This window comes from Lygodium microphyllum, chromosome 22 (genome assembly GCF_053477565.2).
Source record: "Lygodium microphyllum isolate KBCC chromosome 22, Lygodium_microphyllum_v1.1.10, whole genome shotgun sequence".
In the NCBI taxonomy this organism is placed as follows: domain Eukaryota; kingdom Viridiplantae; phylum Streptophyta; class Polypodiopsida; order Schizaeales; family Lygodiaceae; genus Lygodium; species Lygodium microphyllum.
The window spans coordinates 47,248,357-47,266,654 of NC_141156.1; the positions used below are offsets into that span (position 1 = coordinate 47,248,357).

General features: G+C 39.1%; 1 protein-coding gene across 2 annotated transcripts; it reads right to left on the bottom strand.

Moving 5' to 3' along the window:
- Nucleotides 1-7,108: 7,108 nt before the first annotated feature.
- Nucleotides 7,109-11,852, bottom strand: LOC148017110 (putative polygalacturonase). Of its 2 annotated transcripts, XR_015687852.1 has the most exons (6): nucleotides 11,109-11,852; nucleotides 9,279-9,399; nucleotides 9,004-9,178; nucleotides 8,764-8,834; nucleotides 7,904-8,652; nucleotides 7,109-7,790 (listed from the first exon to the last, which is right to left on the bottom strand). XR_015687852.1 is itself a non-coding variant. In XM_087662615.1 (5 exons), the coding sequence occupies exons 1-5, from the start codon at nucleotides 11,466-11,468 to the stop codon at nucleotides 8,012-8,014; spliced, it is 1,368 nt and encodes a 455-aa protein (XP_087518741.1). In that variant the 5' UTR covers nucleotides 11,469-11,852; the 3' UTR covers nucleotides 7,770-8,011. The 2 variants fall into 2 exon arrangements, 1 of the variants encoding a protein (XP_087518741.1); XM_087662615.1 differs by having other exon boundaries at nucleotides 7,770-8,652.
- Between the last annotated feature and the right edge of the window lie 6,446 nt (nucleotides 11,853-18,298).

Genomic DNA, 18,298 nt, shown 5'->3' on the forward strand with positions numbered 1-18,298 from the left:
AAAATTACTTGTGTTGATGCATTTTGATTAGTTGAGCTACTCACACCATTTTCCCATGTTATTTAATGTTTTGGAAGCTATAGGCATCTATTTAATCACGAAAACCTTTCTATAAGGTTCAAATGTTAGTCGACAGTGACTAATTCGCAATTGGAGGCTTTTGGATTCCTCTCAACTTCAAATTGCATATAGTCCCCTTAGAAGGGCTGGCTTCGAGGTCTCATGAGGTTGGTGTTGTATCATGCTTGGCTCCCTTGGACTAGTCTCCTTCCTTCCAAGTCTACAATCCTTTTGGCCACTCTCATCACATCAATGATTTTCTTTGTTCCTACCTCTCCCAAACTCTTTTTGCACAATCTTATATACCAAATAGGAGTCCATATCAAATATAGGAGTCCATGTAGTATCATCTTCGCATCCATGTCTAGGAGTTGTAGCATCAATTGGTGATATTTGTGGACATATTCCTTCATCTTCCCTTATGCATACTTAAGATTTCTCTATTTGTCCCTAACTTTACTTTCTCCATCCTTGGAATGAAATAATCCTTTAGTTCGTCTGGTAACTCCTTCCATGAGAAGATGAATTGGCCTCGTTCCTACTCTAACATGTACCAACTAGTTGTGGCCTCCTAGAGGTAGGGTTTCTACTTCTTTCCTCTCATTAAGAACTCTAGCATTCTTCAAGTACTTTTCTACCTTCACTATCCACTTCTTCATAATCAACCCCTCTCTCTCCCTTGTACTTAAGTAGGCTAAGGTATCCTGAGTCTTCCGTACTGATCCGTTGAATTCTTGCTATCTTCACCATCAATGGTCTCGTATTTCTTCTTCTTATTCTTCTTTCAGGTTGCTCCTCTTTCTCATTCTTCTTCTCTCTTGCCTTTTTAGTTCCTTTATCCTGGGCCTTTCTAGATGCTTTTTCCTCCACCTCACACCTCTTTTCTTCCTCCTACTACTATTTATTCATTCTAGGTGAGATTCTTCATCAAGCTTTCTTTTTTGCTTCCTTCTTTTGCATATTCTTGCACACAATGTCCAAAAGGGATGCCATGCTTACTACCTACTTCTAGCCACTTCTCTTATTGGGCTTCTCTCTACTCGTGATCATTGTCGAAGGGGTTTTTGTCAAAAGGCCGTAACCACCGGGGATCAGAGATTAAAAGGAAGTAGAGGATAGGAGATAGAAGAAAAGAAAAACAATAGACAAGAGGTACACAAGATAAAAAGTCAAAGCTTAATGAATCAAAACACTATATATTGATAGAACCTGAAATTCCTTGTCTGGCACTACTCAAAAGCAATCTCTAAGCATTAGATCTCTTAGAGCTCCCTTATAGACCAAAAATGTGCATCAAAACAGTAGCTTCTTCTCTAATGCTCAAACTGCAAATCTGATGGTTCCATTGGCTCTGAAAGGAGAGTAAAACTACAAGACACCGAACACCTAGTCATATATCTTCTAGATCACTCCTTCTTGTCCTTGTTCAGAGTGTTATTTACTGCATGTAAACTGCAATCGTGACGCCTGTGATTTTACCCATCCTTATTTTTTCATGAAATCTCCAAAACTGGCTGAAAAAGCCACTTACTTTTTTGAATGCTACCCTATTCTAGAAGTTTCCATAGCTTTTTAGGATATTTATAAAAAATAGTATCCAAAATATCAAAAATATTCTAGTTTCGTCCAAAAATCTAGTATTTTTTTGGACCATCTATACTATAGACACTGACACTAATGAATAATATGGCATTGGCTCTCTAGATCAATAAGAAATTCGGATGACGATGCACTCTAGAGTTTTTAACACTGTGTTCGCATAGTGGCACGACATCCACCCCCTCTAAACCTACACATCCTCTGATATGTACCATCGATGCACCACCCGAGTCAAACACCCATAGCATCAACCTATCACTCATCATGCATATAAGAAGGTATCCCCGTGGATCATATATCAAAATGATTAGCATTTGCACAACGCTTACATCATACCAAGCATCCACTCTAGAGTCTTCATGCCTTGGGTGTGCATCATATAGTGGAGGCTGTTGGATCTCCATATACAGGCTATCAATGTACCCATCAACAAATACATAGCAACACGCTTGCTCTTTCAAATTCCAGTGCATAGAAATATGCTAATATTGACAATTGTGTACCACATCAAACATAAAATGAGCCTCACTTGCATCCAACACATTCTCAACATCACCAAAAATAGCAAAGCAGTCCATATCTTAAAGTATCTTAGAATTGCCTATCAAAGCCTGTGACAAAGCATTTGAAACATTTTTCAGTTGTGGAGCATTACATCTAACATCCTTTAAAGGCATGTCCTCAAGCTCATGAACTGTCCCATGAACAATAACTATATCTTGCAAATCATGTGCATCCAACACTTCACCAATCTCCCTCGGAGTCCCTACATTAAGTAAAACATGAGCTTCATAAAGCTCTTCAAATGCATCAAGAACATCTACATGTGCAATGGTTGAATCTTCCAGTATAGGATCTTCCAAGGCATCCGTCGATGTCTCAGTATTAGATTGCAACTTATGTCTCAACTGTTTGCCCTCTTGCTTGCTGTCATGTTTCTGCTTTTGCCCAACCTCTTCCATAACATGCTCGAGAGGTGGTTGATTTGTAGCTTTAGGAGGATCCACACTTCTTCTTGTCACTCTCTTAGATATCCCTACATTATCTTCATATCTCTTCTATTTGTATTCCACAAGTACATTTGTGTTTTGTCCTTTTGCTAAATATGCATCTACCAGTGATTCCTAGCTAGTTATGTCACAAATGTCTTGCCCTACATGAGACATTTCAATATCAGTAACTTTCATCTTCTCAGCTGCATGCAAAGCATGTGTCCATATTGTAGCCTTCAAACCAACCATCACTTGGTCAGGCATTCTATCCATCTACAGACCAAAAGTAGAAGCATGTATATCAACATAAGCATTTTGAACAACCAAGTCTTCCAATAACTTTTGCATACCTCCCTTTCCAAAATTCAAAGCAAGAGGCAATTACGTTTCTTGTGCATGGATCTTGCCATATTTTCAAAAGATGAGCTGTTGTGCATGGATCCTTCCTTTCATGCTGCAAACTGTCACACCACATACATCTTTCCCTTGGTTTAGAGGCTGTTGCACGTCCCCTTTCCTCTTGTCCTTTCTCATCTAATTTTGCAACCTTCAACTAAAGATCCCGCATGCCTTTGACCAATTCATCTAATATATCTCTCTCCCTAACATTGGGAATAATAGGTGCAACCATTGGGTTAGCCACAGAAGTGGTTGGCTTAGTGGATACATCAATTGTTTTGCCCATAACAGTGGGCAAGCTAGATACATGCAATCTTTTTCTTCTTCTATGCTTTTTCATTAGTGCACTAACAGCTTCCTTAACATACAAAATACCAGCTCCATGCAAGTTGAGCCACCCCAAAGAATTCCATCTTTTGAGCATAGATATGCACATATGCAGATACATTCCTGCCATTGAACAACTTCATCTCATGCTCTAATACTTGCAAAGCATTCATCACAACAGTTTCTGTTTGAGCAGAAGCTTGCATCACTTGTTGTTGTTGTTGTTGTTATACCTGTGTAAGCATGTTCATATTATGCACTAACTGTTGCAAAACATCACTAGAAATTGTACTTAAAGGTTCTCCCATCTTGTCTTTCCTTCCGACGACCTTTCACACCGGGTTCACCAATATCGAAGGGGTTTTTGTCAAAAGGTCGTATCCATTGGGGATCAGAGATAGAAGGAAGTAGATGATAGGAGATAGGAGAGAAGAAAAACAATAGATAAGAGGTATATAAGATAAAAACAAAGCTTAATGAATCAAAGTACTATGTATTGATAGAACGTGGAATTCCTTGTCTGGCACTACTCAAAAGCAATCTCCAAGCATTAGATCTCCTAGAGCTCCCTTGTAGACCAAAAACGTGCATCAAAACATTAGCTTTTTCTCTACTGCTCAGACCACAAATTTGATGGTTTCATTAGCTTCACAAGGAGGACAAAACTATAGGACACCGAACACCTGGTCAGATATCTTCCAGATCACTCCTTCTTCTCCTTGTTCAGAGTGTTGTTTGCTGCCTGTAAATTGTGATCACAACGCATGCAATTTCACCAATCCTTCTTTTTTCATGAAATCTCCGAAACTGGTTGAAAAAACCACTTGCTTTTTGCATGCCACCCTATTCTAGAAGTTTCCATAGCTTTTTAGGATATTTACAAGAAATAATATCCAAAATATCCAAAATATTCTAGTTTTGTTCAAAAATCTAGTATTTTTTGGACCATTTATATTACAGACACTGACACTAATGACTAATATGGCATTGTCTCTCTAGATCAATAAGAAAGTTGGATGAAGATGCACTCTAGAGTTTTTCACACTGTGTTCACGTAGTGGCACGACACCATGTCTCTTTTTATCTTCAAAATTTCACATTGTTGTTGTGGGGGGGAAGCTACACCTTAGCTTCGGATGGTATGCCACAAGGAAGCTGCACCTTGGCTCTAAACGGTGTTGTGTGATGGGAAAGCCACATCTCAACTTCAAATGGTATGTCAAAAAAAAGTTGCACCTCAACTCCTAAGTACTAGACCTCTACTACTTATGTGAGCATGCCTTGACTTCAAGCATGAGTGGCTCTTGTACCAAGTGTAATGCACTTGCCCTTAACTCACTCACTCACTCACTCTCCCTCACCAACTCAACATGGCATAGAAAGAACAAATGAAGTGTGAGAACAAGGTATGCTCTTGTGTTACTCAAAAGAAAGAACGATACAACATTGACACATTTTCAAAGTACACCCTCATAATGCTATACATGTGAGGATTCACCACACGAAGTATGGGAAATCACACATAAAATGCCTCGATTGAGTGTACCACTGCTTCCCATAAGGATCCAATGTCTGTACACAGTTACAAAGCCTCAAAAGTGGGAAGGGGGAGAGGGGAGCTCAAATCCCATTTGCCCCCCTCCCCCCACTCCCACCATTGTTTTTTCCTTGAGTAAAATAACTTGACTAAAGGCTTTATCAAGCCTTTAAACTAAGGCTTATGCCTTAAAAAATGAAATCAACTATGTAAAGTTTCAAAAACAAAGCAAGCTACTTTGGTGATTTTATTTTTTGCACAGCAACAAGGTCGAAACTCCCAAGTTGAAAACCTCAATCTAAAGTTCATCCCTTTGATTTTACCTATTTTTTCAAGAATTAAATAATGTGTGGCATTGTCTCTAGTTTCCATAGTATTTGTGTGAAAAATACCATATGGATGTAAATCATTACTATGCAAAGCACTTCCATTTGCAAAAATGGTTCAAATATTTTGTAACTTAGATATAACTATTGCTTCTAGGTGATATTTCATACTACTCTTTCTACTTGTGTTTTATATTTTGAAAAAATAAAACTATTCGCCTTTTTTATACATCAAACTTCCTAGTTGGTGGCTTTTAGCCTGAAAAATATCAATCTCTTACATATGTGGCATAATAGACTTAATCTTGTTCTACCATTCTCAAAATATCATTATTGTATGGTGATGCCAATTGATTGCCATAGAGTTATCAATTAATGGAAATACTTATTTGTGAAGTAAGGTAGTAATCTATTCATCCTGATGTCAATTTTTGGGTCACTCACATGAGACATGTTTAAGTAAAAATCTCCCTTATTTTCTTGTGATATGCTCATGCATGGAAAAAGGAAAGACGAGGCATATAGGATAAAGCACTATACCTCAATGTTTCAATTACAATCCACTTTAGGATGCCATTGGTATAACATATAAATAGACTACTAAAGCTACAAGAATTATTATGACCTAAAGTAGTCTAATAATTATGCCTTGATGATTTTGTTGCCTTGATAAACTACCCATTTTCCCTCTTTCATAGCAACCTTCATCTTGGTAATTTCATGGCCATGTGTTTAGTTGCATTGGTGTGAATTCATTTGTGATCCATGGTGGTGCTTTGAATTGCATTAAAGTGAATCCTCGCCATCCACATTTTGTAACAATAACCATAATGATATTGTGCTCAATTTTAGCATGAAGTGAGGTAGTACTCTATGGATTTTGATGTTGTGGAGTACTTGATGCAATTATTTGGATCATTCATACAATGCATGTTTAAGCAAAAACCTTCCTTGATTCCTATGACATGAACACAAAGGAGGAAGAAGGAATGTTGTATTAATATTGTTTAACACAAGGTATATGGACTAACACACTGATACAAGTATTCAATTACAATTTAGTTCAAGGTGCCATGGCACAAAATATACACAAATTGCTAAAGCTACAAGGTCTTTTAATGCATCAATTTGGAGAAGATTGTGATTGGGCTTTAGCAAATCTTTGCACCCTTAAGGGTAAGGCACCATTGAGTCAATCAATCCAAGATTTGGATTCTCAATCTCACAATTAATGCAAAGTCATCCTACTGAAAAAGTGAAAGATGCAATGGTTGACTATTAGCTAATGCTTAAGCTTACAGGCTTAGCTTTAATGGCTTTGTTGTCTCACTGAATTACCCATTCACCCTCTTTCCTAGCCACCTTCATCATGGTGATTTCACACGGTTGAGCTTTGAGTTGCATCGGTGTGAGGCCATTTTTTATTCACATTTTAGATTCATTGAGGTACCTTGATGGGTTTAGTGCTTCAACTTTGTCTTATGCTAGTTGGGAACTCTAAAGTTGCTTTGTTATTCCCTTTTTACATAATATGCCATGACATTCACATTTTGGATTCCTTTGAAGCATTTATTTTTGTAAGTGTGTATACTTATCTTATCAAATGTGTAAACTCTAAAGTTTCTATATTATTCCTTTATAGGCAACACACCATGAGATTACACAATTAAAACCCTTGCTCTTTCAATAACGGTTTTACTTTGCTCTCTAGCATCTATGACTCCAAATATGATCGATCATTTGATTCTGTTTGTGTTCACGTAACTTGTTTGGAACTTGTACATGAGAGAAAATATAGTTAGTCTAATCAATCACTCCAAGCACATTCGATTTTGAGCTAGCTTAATAAGCTTAAAATACAATCAACTAAACATTTGTGATCATAAACTCCACCCCTAAATGGTTGGTTGAGTTGATACTTTCCCTTTCAACATATTTGTCCACTATTGATGTTAAATAATTTGTTGTCCTTAGCATGACCAACTTGACAAGTCACCATTGATGTGACACGCCGTGACATTGTCTTCTTAAAGAGTCTTTATACTTGGCAATTCCCTAATCATGAAATTGTCTACTTGAACATCTTTCTATCTAACAAGAGTAATCGAGTACTCTAGCCAAGGCGGCATCGCAAGCTTTAAGGGTGCTTATAACTAACACACGGTGACCTTGAACAAATGGAACCGTCTTTCGACAACTTGCTTTGGCTTCAGTCTACAGATTACATAAATGGGAAGATGTCTAAACTCCTGAGTTGAAACTTGTATCTCTATGCGTCAGTATGGGCAGCAAAGTGTAAACTAATTGCTTGATTGGGTTGGGAGGATAGCTGCTGTGTAAGGGTCATGCCACATGCAAGCAATAAGTACAATATTCTAATGCCTTGTAAGTAAAGTGATCCCCTTTTAGATAGATAGGGGAAGGGTTTAAATAAGTTGCCACATGCGCTTCAATTTACTCGCTATACTTCCAGACTGCACGTGGCATGGCCCTAAGCCACATAACATGGACCTGACTGTAACAGCTGTAAAGAGAGAATAAATTTGATTCCTGTAAGCCAAATAATAAGGACCTGTCAGACACAGCCACTCAAGAAAGAATAATAAGACCTGACTCACTATGTATAGTATACAGATGAGACGGGATTTGATAGGATTGCACACCGTGCGGAACTGAATGATAGGGTTCAGACCGTCAGAGGGCCCTTTCAGACTTCAAGAGCCAATGGTTGTATTAGGATTTAGGTGGTGTTCTCTCGAGCATAAATAAGACTAGGTTGTCCCCATATCCACCGTGCTGCAAGGTTTGTTGCCCAAGCTTTGAAACTCTGAACATGCCACAGGGTACACTAGAGATGCAGCCCCTTGCACATACGAGCAAGACCACGAGCCCTGGGTCGGGCTGTCCAGAGAAATGCTTGAAAGGCAAATGTTGAGCAGAGGAGACTCTGCCAGGCCCAAAAACCTTCCTGGAGACTGTACCTGCTGGCCCACTATATCCTTGATAACTATACCATTTACATATGGCACAGCCTTGGGATTGTAAGCATCATCTGGATGCTCGCCTGCATCAGCTGTTAAATCAATTGCCTTCTGCACATTTTCCATCCTCATGCCAGCGATGGTGATGTTCGTCACATAACCACCGCGACCAGGAGCAGTCTTCAACCTAATCCCTGTCCCTGTGTTGAAGACATGCATATCCTCAACATAAACATTCTTCACACCTCCTGACATTTCACTCCCGATCGATATGCCAGAGAATGGTGTTGTTCCAGTGATTCGCCGAACTATTATGCCAGAGCTGGGCTTGCCTACAGCAATGCCATACTCATCCCATCCACTCTTAATTGCAATCAGGTCATCACCATTATCAATATAACAGTCCTCAATGCAAACATCTGAGCTAGAGTCTGCCAAAAGATAGGATATAACACAGGTTATGAGTATGGAAAACATGGTGATTGGACTTAGCCCATAAATCGTCACACATTCCTGGCTGTTCTATGTCATGCTTTTGCTACCTGGATCAATACCATCTGTATTAGGAGCTGATCTTGGAGCAAAGATTGAAACTTCGCGGATTACCACATTGCTGCAGACAACAAAAACTCAATGCATTAATCTTTGCATGCAGCATTACTACAGACAACAGACACAGGATTCTTTAAATGTTGCGATCATGCCAACAAGCTTTCATCATCCTACTGTGCAGAAAAACTCAAATGGAAGATCAGAAAGGTTATCAAAACAGCACAGCATACTTGCAATAGACTGGATGAACTGTCCAGAATGGAGAATTTCTAAGAACAACATTTGATAGGACTATCTTTTGACAACTCACGAACTCGATGAGATGACCCCTTGTATGTTCTAAGGTTTGATTATACCACATGCTCCACCAAATTGCTCCTTGGCCATCAATGGTTCCATTTTCACCTGCCAAGCACTTTGTCAAAAGGGATTCGAGTAAATTTCTTAACCATCAGAGCACTCCAGGTAACTACAATGGCTCAGCTGTCCTTCCCAGATGACCCACCTGTGATAACAACATCGACAAGGTTCTGTCCATGAATCAAGCTGCTGTACCTTTGACCTGGGCGTTCTCTACCCCGTCCATAAGATGGCAATGGATCTATTACGGGCCAGTCTTGGATGTTCTGCAAGAAAAGCAAGCAAGTTTGGAAGGTGAGCAAACAAGCACAAGACGTTTTAGACAAAATCCTACTATAGCTCCCAACATTGTGACTTACGACAACATCATGAGCTTCTGTGAGGGAGGGACCACATACCTGACTAGCTGCAATTGGGGGCAGGGACCTGCTGGCCCAAGGTGGGGGTCGATTGCCCCCTACCCCCAATGACACCTAGCTAGGTGTGTGGTGCCTCTCCTGAGCACTCATGATGTTGAACACTGGGAAAAGTGAGGGAAAAGAGCCCCTTTTCTCACACCCCCTGGGTCAAAGTTAGGTACACATGCCTCCCAAGTAGAAGCTTATGGTTTTGAACACTAAAGGGGAAAGCAAGGGAAAGGGGCCCCTTTTCTCACACACCCTGGACTGGGAGCCCCCTGCCCCCAACCACACCTAGCTAGGTATGCAATGCCTCCCAAGCAGAAATTCATGATGCTGAACACTATAGGGAAAAATGAGGGGAGAGAACCTCTTTTCTCACACACCCCTGGCTAGTAGCCCCTGCCCCCAGCTGTACCTAACTAGGTATACAGTGCCTCTCCAGCAGAAGAGAACCTCTTTCTGCACACACCCTGGGCTGGCAGCCCCTGCCCCCCAACTGCAGCTAGCTAAGTATGCAGTGCCTCTGGAGCAGAAGCTCATAACATTGAATACTATAGGGAAAATGGAGGGAAAAGAGCCCCTTTTGTCACATGTAAAAAGGTCAAAACTTATTGTGAAGGTCTATCACGCCAGTTACACACCGGGCTATGGACGGACAGGAGGTGCAAGTTGTCCATTGCTTTCTTTACACACTAAATTGCGCCATGTATTTTACCAAAAGGGGGTTGGCCCAAAGCTAATAAATGTGAGGTGTGAGGGGATTGGTGGGGGTTCAATTCCTGTCAGTCCCATGGTGCTCTTTTTGAAAAAATGTGTTGTCATCTTGTACATAGGGCGTGCCCGAATTTCAGGACAGAGGAGATCCCCCACCCAGAAGTGTCTGCCAACCGCAAAAATTGGGCCCAATGACCTTTTGACACGTAGGGCAGCAGACGCCTCTTTTTCCACCTCCCGGTGTGTAACCGACCTCAGATGATGAAGGAATACGATCATGTTGCAGAAGCTAGAGAGAAAAAGCGATGCTTGTGTTTTTCTGCTAGCTTCTAAACGCTCATTCAAAATTATATACCTTGTTTGCTTGTGGCTCTTTTGTACTACCTCAAACTACCATATGGGCGTAGCATTGGAGTTTCCCATTGAGGAAAATGAGTAAAACTTCTTAGTGGCGGGTGATCAATTCGATAATTCCGAAGGAAAATGTTAATTAATCATGAACAATTCGCAAGTGCGATAAACTTAAGTTGGCAGCAGGTCTGCTGGGCAGTTAAACTATTGATCATTTTGATCCACATGAAGTTGATCAATATTCCACTAAAAGGGAGCAAACAAGAGTCCTATTCACCAATTTTGATCCACATAGAGTTGATCAATGTTGCATTGAAAGGGAGCAAACAAGAGTCCTAATCGCTAATTTCAGCTACAAATTAGGGGTTAAACATACGCTCAGCTGGAAGAATATTTAAAGAAATGGTACGGCATCAGGATTTAGCACTGTAAAGGCAGGAGAACTCTCTCTCTCTCTCTCTCTCTCTCTCTCTCGTGTAATGGCAAATATTAGCAAGAAAGATGTTTACCTGAGAACCTAGAATAATGGCTCCCTCTTGCAGATAGAGAGTGAAATGGCTGGTGAGGTTGAAGCTGCCTGTAAGCCATCTTCCCGCAGGGATGTTGAGCTGTGCGCCTGCTCCATTTGACGTAAAATGCTGGAGGTCGGCTATGGCAGCCTGGAAGGCATGCGTGTTGACAGTCGCGCCATCACCTACTGCGCCGTAGTCCACAAGCGAGGCCACGTGCGCCCGCTGCGGCAAGGCACGGCCATCGAGGCAGCTCGGGACAGCGAGGCTTTCGCCGGCGCCTCGGGCCGCAATGTTGCAGCTCTGCAGGATGGACAGGAAAAGGGGGACCAGGAGGAGGCGATGCCGCGTGATAAGCATTACTCTTGCGGATAATCTGGAGAAATTGAAGAGAAGTAAAGAAGTTCAAATCAGGAAAGAATGGAGATGGAGGTGAGGTTTGAAGCAGAGGAGATGGAGATGTGGATGGCAATGGGGATGGGGATGGGGATGGCGATGGCGATGGAAGCAAAAGCTGTAGATTGAAGAAGAGGGAGATTGAAGGTACAATCACAGATAGAGATTGAAGCAAAGGATTATACTAATGGAGACGGAGACAGAGATTCGAGCATACACAACTTCTTTGAAGCTTGCAGTCTGGCGACATGTACCATCCAACGGCAAGAAAGGACACCGAGAGAGAGTATGTGAGTGAGTGAGGGAGTGTGTGGGGGTTAGGAAGAGATCTAGGATGCCTAAAGTATTCCAAAAGGGGGAGGGGGACTGAGAGTCAGAGAGAGAGAGAGAGAGAGAGAGAGAGAGAGAGAGTGTGTGTGTGTGTGTGTGTGTGTAGGGGTTAGGAACATGGGCCATGGGGATGGGGGTGGGGGTGGGGGTGGGGGAGGGGGAGGCTTAGGGGTTAAGAACAATCCTAAGATGCCTAAAGTACTTCACAAGGAGGAGGTGAGGGGAGTGTATCCAACAATTATTGTGTGTGTCCACGCGCACATCCGCATATGTATTAGTTATCTCAAATTGTAAGAATATTCCTAAGATGCTTAAAGTAGTCTAAAAGTGAAGGTGGAGACTCTTTGTTTAAGAATTAGACGATGCCTTAAGAGGGAGATCACATTCTACACCAAGAATTTGCTTTCGTTTGTTTATCGATCAACCAACATGACCAACATTTAAGAGACTTCAAGATCTCAAAGTTGGATTGATTTGCCTTGCTTAATATGACAAGGGATTGTTTTGATGAAGTGGATCGATGATCCACAAACAACATAGCTATAAACATATCTTTCCCTTTCTAATTATACCTTTTTCCTCTCCAAAGGAAAGCATTAAAGAAGAATTCAAGACTTCTCTAACACAGTATTAGGCTCACTAAGCAAAGAGATGCAATGTGTTGCGATAGGGGCTACATTACAATCTCACTAGGTTAAGGGCTTCAATAGAGAGATATGAAAATTTGGCCTCCTCGATCATCTCATTATCTACCCATTGTCATTTGTTGCCTACTCAAAATCTTTTTATAAGCAGCATCATAGTGGGTTAGGATAGAGGGAAGATGATTTGAAGCTTAAAAATACTAAGAGACACATCGAAAGCAAAATAGGAGCGCAAAAGCTTGTTGCTTTTCACAATTTGATAATTTCAAGCTTCACATGATATGGATGGGAGTCATGTCCAACTCTTACTACACTATGGAAGTCTTGAAAGTAAAGCAAACATGGTGTGGCATGTTCTTTTGCCTCCTAAGTTATGTTATTAGGTGCCTTTACTTTATAGGCACTTGAAAGTCTAGTAAAGTGCTTAGGTGTAACACCACCCTCTATGGTGTTTCGTGTCTAAATCACATTTGCACTTCAATTTTCCATTGCATAATGTGCATATTCCAACATATGTAGTTGACATCTCATGTAGTGCCTTGCCTCATATTTCAAGATTATGATATATTATGGCATATCTAATAAAGATATATCAAGTGGTTTTGCATCATTTCCAAGATTGTGATGGATATCAATATGATTTATCCTTCACTGACTTTATGTATGTATGTAAGTCGTTGAATGTACAAATGTAGGGATCGAAAGTTTTGTTAAGAAAGCTAGAGTTATTGGAAAATTTACAATCATGGAAATTGGTACCATTGTTGTTTTTTACAGAATTTCAAATATTTTCATTAGAGTTGAATATGGAAAAATAAAACCAAAAATTATTGGTCATTGAAAAGATTTTAGTAAGGCCAAACTCAAATTCTATAAAAACGCCTTTTATTTTGTTAAAAACATTGCCATAATTCATTTTTTCTTAAGTGTGTTTTATTCATTTCAGGGAAACAATACTTTCTCCAAAGACATATGTGTGTCTTGTTGGCCATTTGTTCTTTATTCCACTTATAACCCTTTCTTTTTATGTTGCGCAGAATCTAATTTGATTGGCATTGAAATGGGATTGAACCTACTAATTAGTTGAGGTCATTGATGACCCTTTTACATTTCTTGGATCCCAACTCTAACTTTGAAACTTGCGATCATGATGTCCATCTTACATTTAGAACTAGCAACCTATCATAAGAACACAGTTCATATGACTTTTAAGTAGCTATAAGTCTCTAGCTATAATCTTGAATCTATTCTTAATACTTAGAAAGTTATCCAAAGTAAGGCCTTAAACATACCCAAACTTGGTAAAATTTCCAAGTTCAAACCTTTACAGAGAGCTTTCTCATAAACTAATTTTCAATCCATTCAGAATGGAGATATACTACAAAGAGCAATTTGTAGCTTGTACAAATATCTATAACTTGTATTAGAGATAGTTTTAGCTTATTATGTACATTTTTGGAGTTAATTTAGTTTTATTAGTAATTGATATTTTTAATGTTAATGAAAATGATTTATTTTATTGATCCTCACACTAAATTTATTCATTGGTAGACTCAATTTATGTGTAGAGATAGGTGAAGGATATGTTTGTGGTACCAACCTATGCATTCAACCTCCTTTTGACTATTTTCTACATTATTGATGTTTTAGGAGGCTACTATATGAAGTGTTTAATTTTTAGATGCACTAATGGATTTACTTTTATGGAATTGTCAATCAATTTGTTTATATATATATATATATATATATATATATATATATATATATAGAGAGAGAGAGAGAGAGTGTGTGTGTGTGTGTGTGTGCGTGTGTGCGCGCACGCTTTTTGCATTCACTATGCTTAGAATTCATGTTTGATTTGCACACACTAGTCACATGTTATGAGCCTTAGAAAGTTGTAGCACCCATGCATTGTTGGATCATAGTTTTTGCCATACGTCCTTTGGTAAGAGAGAATGATGGGATCTTTGTAATTGTTAATTTGGGAGTGATAGGAAACATTCCAAATTATGCCATTGTCAAGTAGGGGCTTTCTCAATCTTGGTTGAATGTTGTACACATTGGTATGCTTTATTTTGTTCGCTTTCCCATCACACTTGGTAATTTCAGCTTGTAGGAGTCTCCTTCAGATTCTTGAAAGATCTTATGGCCATTTGATTGGTTGTAAAGTGACCCTTCTTAGGTGGGTGTTAGACTGCCACTAGGGATGACCATCTCACACTTCTCCTATGAAGGAGAACTATAATTTTCATGTCTAGCTATTTGTCATTTCTCAAGAGGAGACTGGATGGTCTTGTGCATGGACTTAGAATTTTGTTCAACTTCTAGAGAACTTTGGGTTTTGGAGGAGGTATCTCACAACTACTATCCCCTCCTATTGAAGACAAAACATCCACCTAAGAAAACATGGTAGTAGCTCTCAAATAGTGGCCCATCACCTAGAAGATGAAATCAAGAATATGTTTCATTGTGCACTATAAAGACATTGAAGTATCACAAACTCTAGATAATATTCCCATCGTTTTTTACTTTATGACTTGGAAGCCAAAAAAACTTTACCCTCACCTTGATTAACCACCTTATTAATGTACAAGTAAGAGTGGGCCAACACCAAGGTTCAAAGAGAGGAGTTTTATCCTAGCAAAGTGGGGGTTTACATTTTAGCAACTTGACCTAGTGTTTTGGAAAGTACCTAACTTATTTGGTTCACCCATCCATAAACTCTTGGTCATTAGGATCAAGGCCTCCCACTTTCCTTGACAAGTTTGTTTTAGTTATCTAAGTAGGCAAGGCATGTTATCACAGTGTGTGAATATATTAAAACGAATTGCTTTTATTAATCAATTACACAAGGTTTGTTAAAGTAGTCTTTAACAACATAACACTTCATAAAATGATAATTCATATTAATTCAAAAAGTTCAAAGAAAATCATCACTCCCACAAGAGTGCCAAAAACTATCTCGTTTAGGATGGGACTTTCCAACCTCGCAAACATCAAGCCTTATGTAATCACACTCCTTCCATGGTTAGAGGGAATTTATGAGCTTGAAGAGTTGCTAAGCTTCCTTGAGCCTCTAAATCCATCTTGCATTATGAGAGCACTTACTACTTAGTCCTTTACCCTTTTAGGTACTCTAATGATCACACAAAGACAAAATCCCTAGCTCCTATAAGAGCGTAGACCGTCACCCCACAAGGTGAGTTTTTCTTGTATCTCATAAGATGCTCAAGAAGTGTTGATGTGGGGATCCCAATGGTCTATACTAGCAAATCCTCTTTTTTATCTAGTTGTCATCATAAATATAGATTTCAAGATAATATAGCCATCACATATTCATACAAAAAAAAAAGTTACAACATTAGCAGAATTCATCACTTTAATAATTTATAACTATGTTATACATGAACTACCCTTGCTTTTATCTCATGTTTCCTTCCTACAAAAAGAAAAAAAGCATCTAATTTTGGTTCTAGGGTTTCTTAGGCTTCTATTGATTTAAATTTTAGTCAGTACAATTTTTAGAGCCAAAATACAATTTTTAACATGCTTTTCTCACACTCCCAAGTTGCTTTTACATTCCCTCGGTTGTGCTCATGACCATCACATGCTTTAGAGAGAGAAAATCAAGAATTTTAAAGTGACATTTAATAATATATCCAAACTTGGTTATCCTCATTTGGTGCACTCTCACTATGTGGGGTTATCAAGATAGCTCAAGGTTAGTTTTTTAGCTCTTAGTTGCTTTTGATAGTCGCTCTTGAGACCCTTCTCAAAAACTATGCTTGTCTCAAACTAATGATGCATTGTTGGCTATCATTGGGGTCCATGGGACTAGAAAACCAGTCAAATTTGTGACCTCAAGTCAAAATAGAAAAAATTGCAACTTGAGAGGGATCTTTGAGGTAAAAATTCAAGTCAACTATTTAGATTAGCTCAAGGTGGTCTTTTAAGTCCAATAGTGAGGGTAGAGTATTTAAATTAGCTAGCCTAGTGCATTTTATGTTGAATCTAACTATGCCTTGCCATTTCTCTTTAGAAATCAAGTCATAAAGTGACCTCAAGTTGAAACTAAATAATGTTTGTTGGTTTTTAAGGTTTGGAATGAGGTATACCTCTTAATTTTAGCATTTTGACTTGTAGACTAGGTTTGTTTAAGTTGTTTTGCAATCTAAATGAAATTTTACTACCTATAGGGTCTCTTTAATAGCAAAGAAGCTCAAAATGAATGTCTCAAATTGGAAACTAGAAGATTGTAGCTTGAGGTTGACTTTTAGGGTCAAAAATATCTAAAAGCCATGTTTTCCATGCTAAGATGAATGCAACTATTTCCATTTTAAGATTAAGGCAATGTATTTCCAAGTCACCTTGTGTAGGTGAAAGGTTAACTATGAATGGGAGCCATTACCACTAAAGATAAGTCACATTAATCACACTTGAGCTAAAAATCAAAATTTTCCAATTCAAGTTGGGATTTTTAGCTTTAAAATGATATTTGACAAGTGGTCTTGGCCTTCGTAGTATAGATTAGTCCCATCACAAAGGTGCAACAAGAGTTTATTTTAGTTTCCAAATCCCAAGGTTTTTGAAAAATATTATGTGAATTCAAGGATTCTTATGATTTTGACACTAATATGAAGTTAGGCTATTAAAGATGAAGGATGTTGACATTCAAGAATCTATAAACTTTTCAAGTTTCAAGTTGAGATGATAAGTTTCCAATTTGAGGTACATTTTGTTGGGGGTAAAGGTGCATGTGCCTAACTGCCTGTGTATTAATTACACTACAGTACCTACATTGTTTATTAGTTACCTTGCACACCTATACCCTGTAGGTAGTGTGTGTCACTATCACTTCATTCGTTATTCTTTTAGTGACATTTGAATAAAGGGAAGGCCAGTCACACATTCTAATTGTTGGAGTTCCCACATCTTGTGTCTCTCTCTCTTACTCTTGCTCCTTCCACCATAGCTCTTGCTTCCACTCCATGCTTCCACTTCAAGGCTCACTCCCTTCAACTAGTATCAAAGCCATTACATTGGCATTGAGGAGCTCTTCCCTTCAGTTTGCTTCAACCTAAGAAAAAGCTTCAACTCGAAGGTTACATGGCAATTTGGTCCTCTTCTTCCCAAGGTAGGAATCTTGCTCCTGCTTGTTCCCTAGTTGCTCCCTCCAATTGAGGCTTGTTTCAAATCTTGAGAAAGCTTGCTGAAGCCTCAATAAGTGCTCAATAGCAATAATTGCAAGCAACAAGGCCTATAGCATCATCAACGTGATTTGACCGATTTTCCAACTCCTGTCCCTGGCACTATTGTAGACATTGGCACCTCTTGTAGCTCCTATAGCATATGACAAAGGCTTAGCACCTCTCATGGCATTGTTTGGGACCCATTGGAGCCTTCTTTGCAAGTGCATACCTCAACTATTATCTGTACATTGAGGACAGTTTGTTGTAATACAAATAGGGGCAGCCACTACTTTAATGTTTGAGCTTCATTGATGCTCACACACTTATGCATTGATGCTGAGATGCTTGGTACATGACTTGAGATATTTCTTGGATAGGTTTGACCTTTCTTTGCTTAGTTTGAAGCAAGAATCTTTGCTATATATATAGTGGACATCAAGTATTTCACTTGAAAGCTTTATGTGTCGAAGGCTTATATGCTTCTCAGGTCCTTGACAAATGCTAACATATATACTTGGCACTGATTTATGGGGTTGGACATGTCTATGGTGACATTTGAGGATCTATTTTGAGCCACATTGGATCCTTTGGCACCTTGGCTTTATGCTTCCATTGCTTCTATCATTGCTAT

Excerpts from the sequence above, each read along its gene's own strand:
- LOC148017110 (XM_087662615.1), bottom strand. The coding sequence starts at position 11,468 with ATGCTTATCACGCGGCATCGCCTCCTCCTGGTCCCCCTTTTCCTGTCC. Across the intron at positions 8,835-9,003 it reads GTTCATCCAGTCTATTGCAA|CAATGTGGTAATCCGCGAAG; the intron begins GTATGCTGTGCT and ends TGTTGTCTGCAG. Across the intron at positions 8,653-8,763 it reads TACAGATGGTATTGATCCAG|ACTCTAGCTCAGATGTTTGC; the intron begins GTAGCAAAAGCA and ends ATCTTTTGGCAG.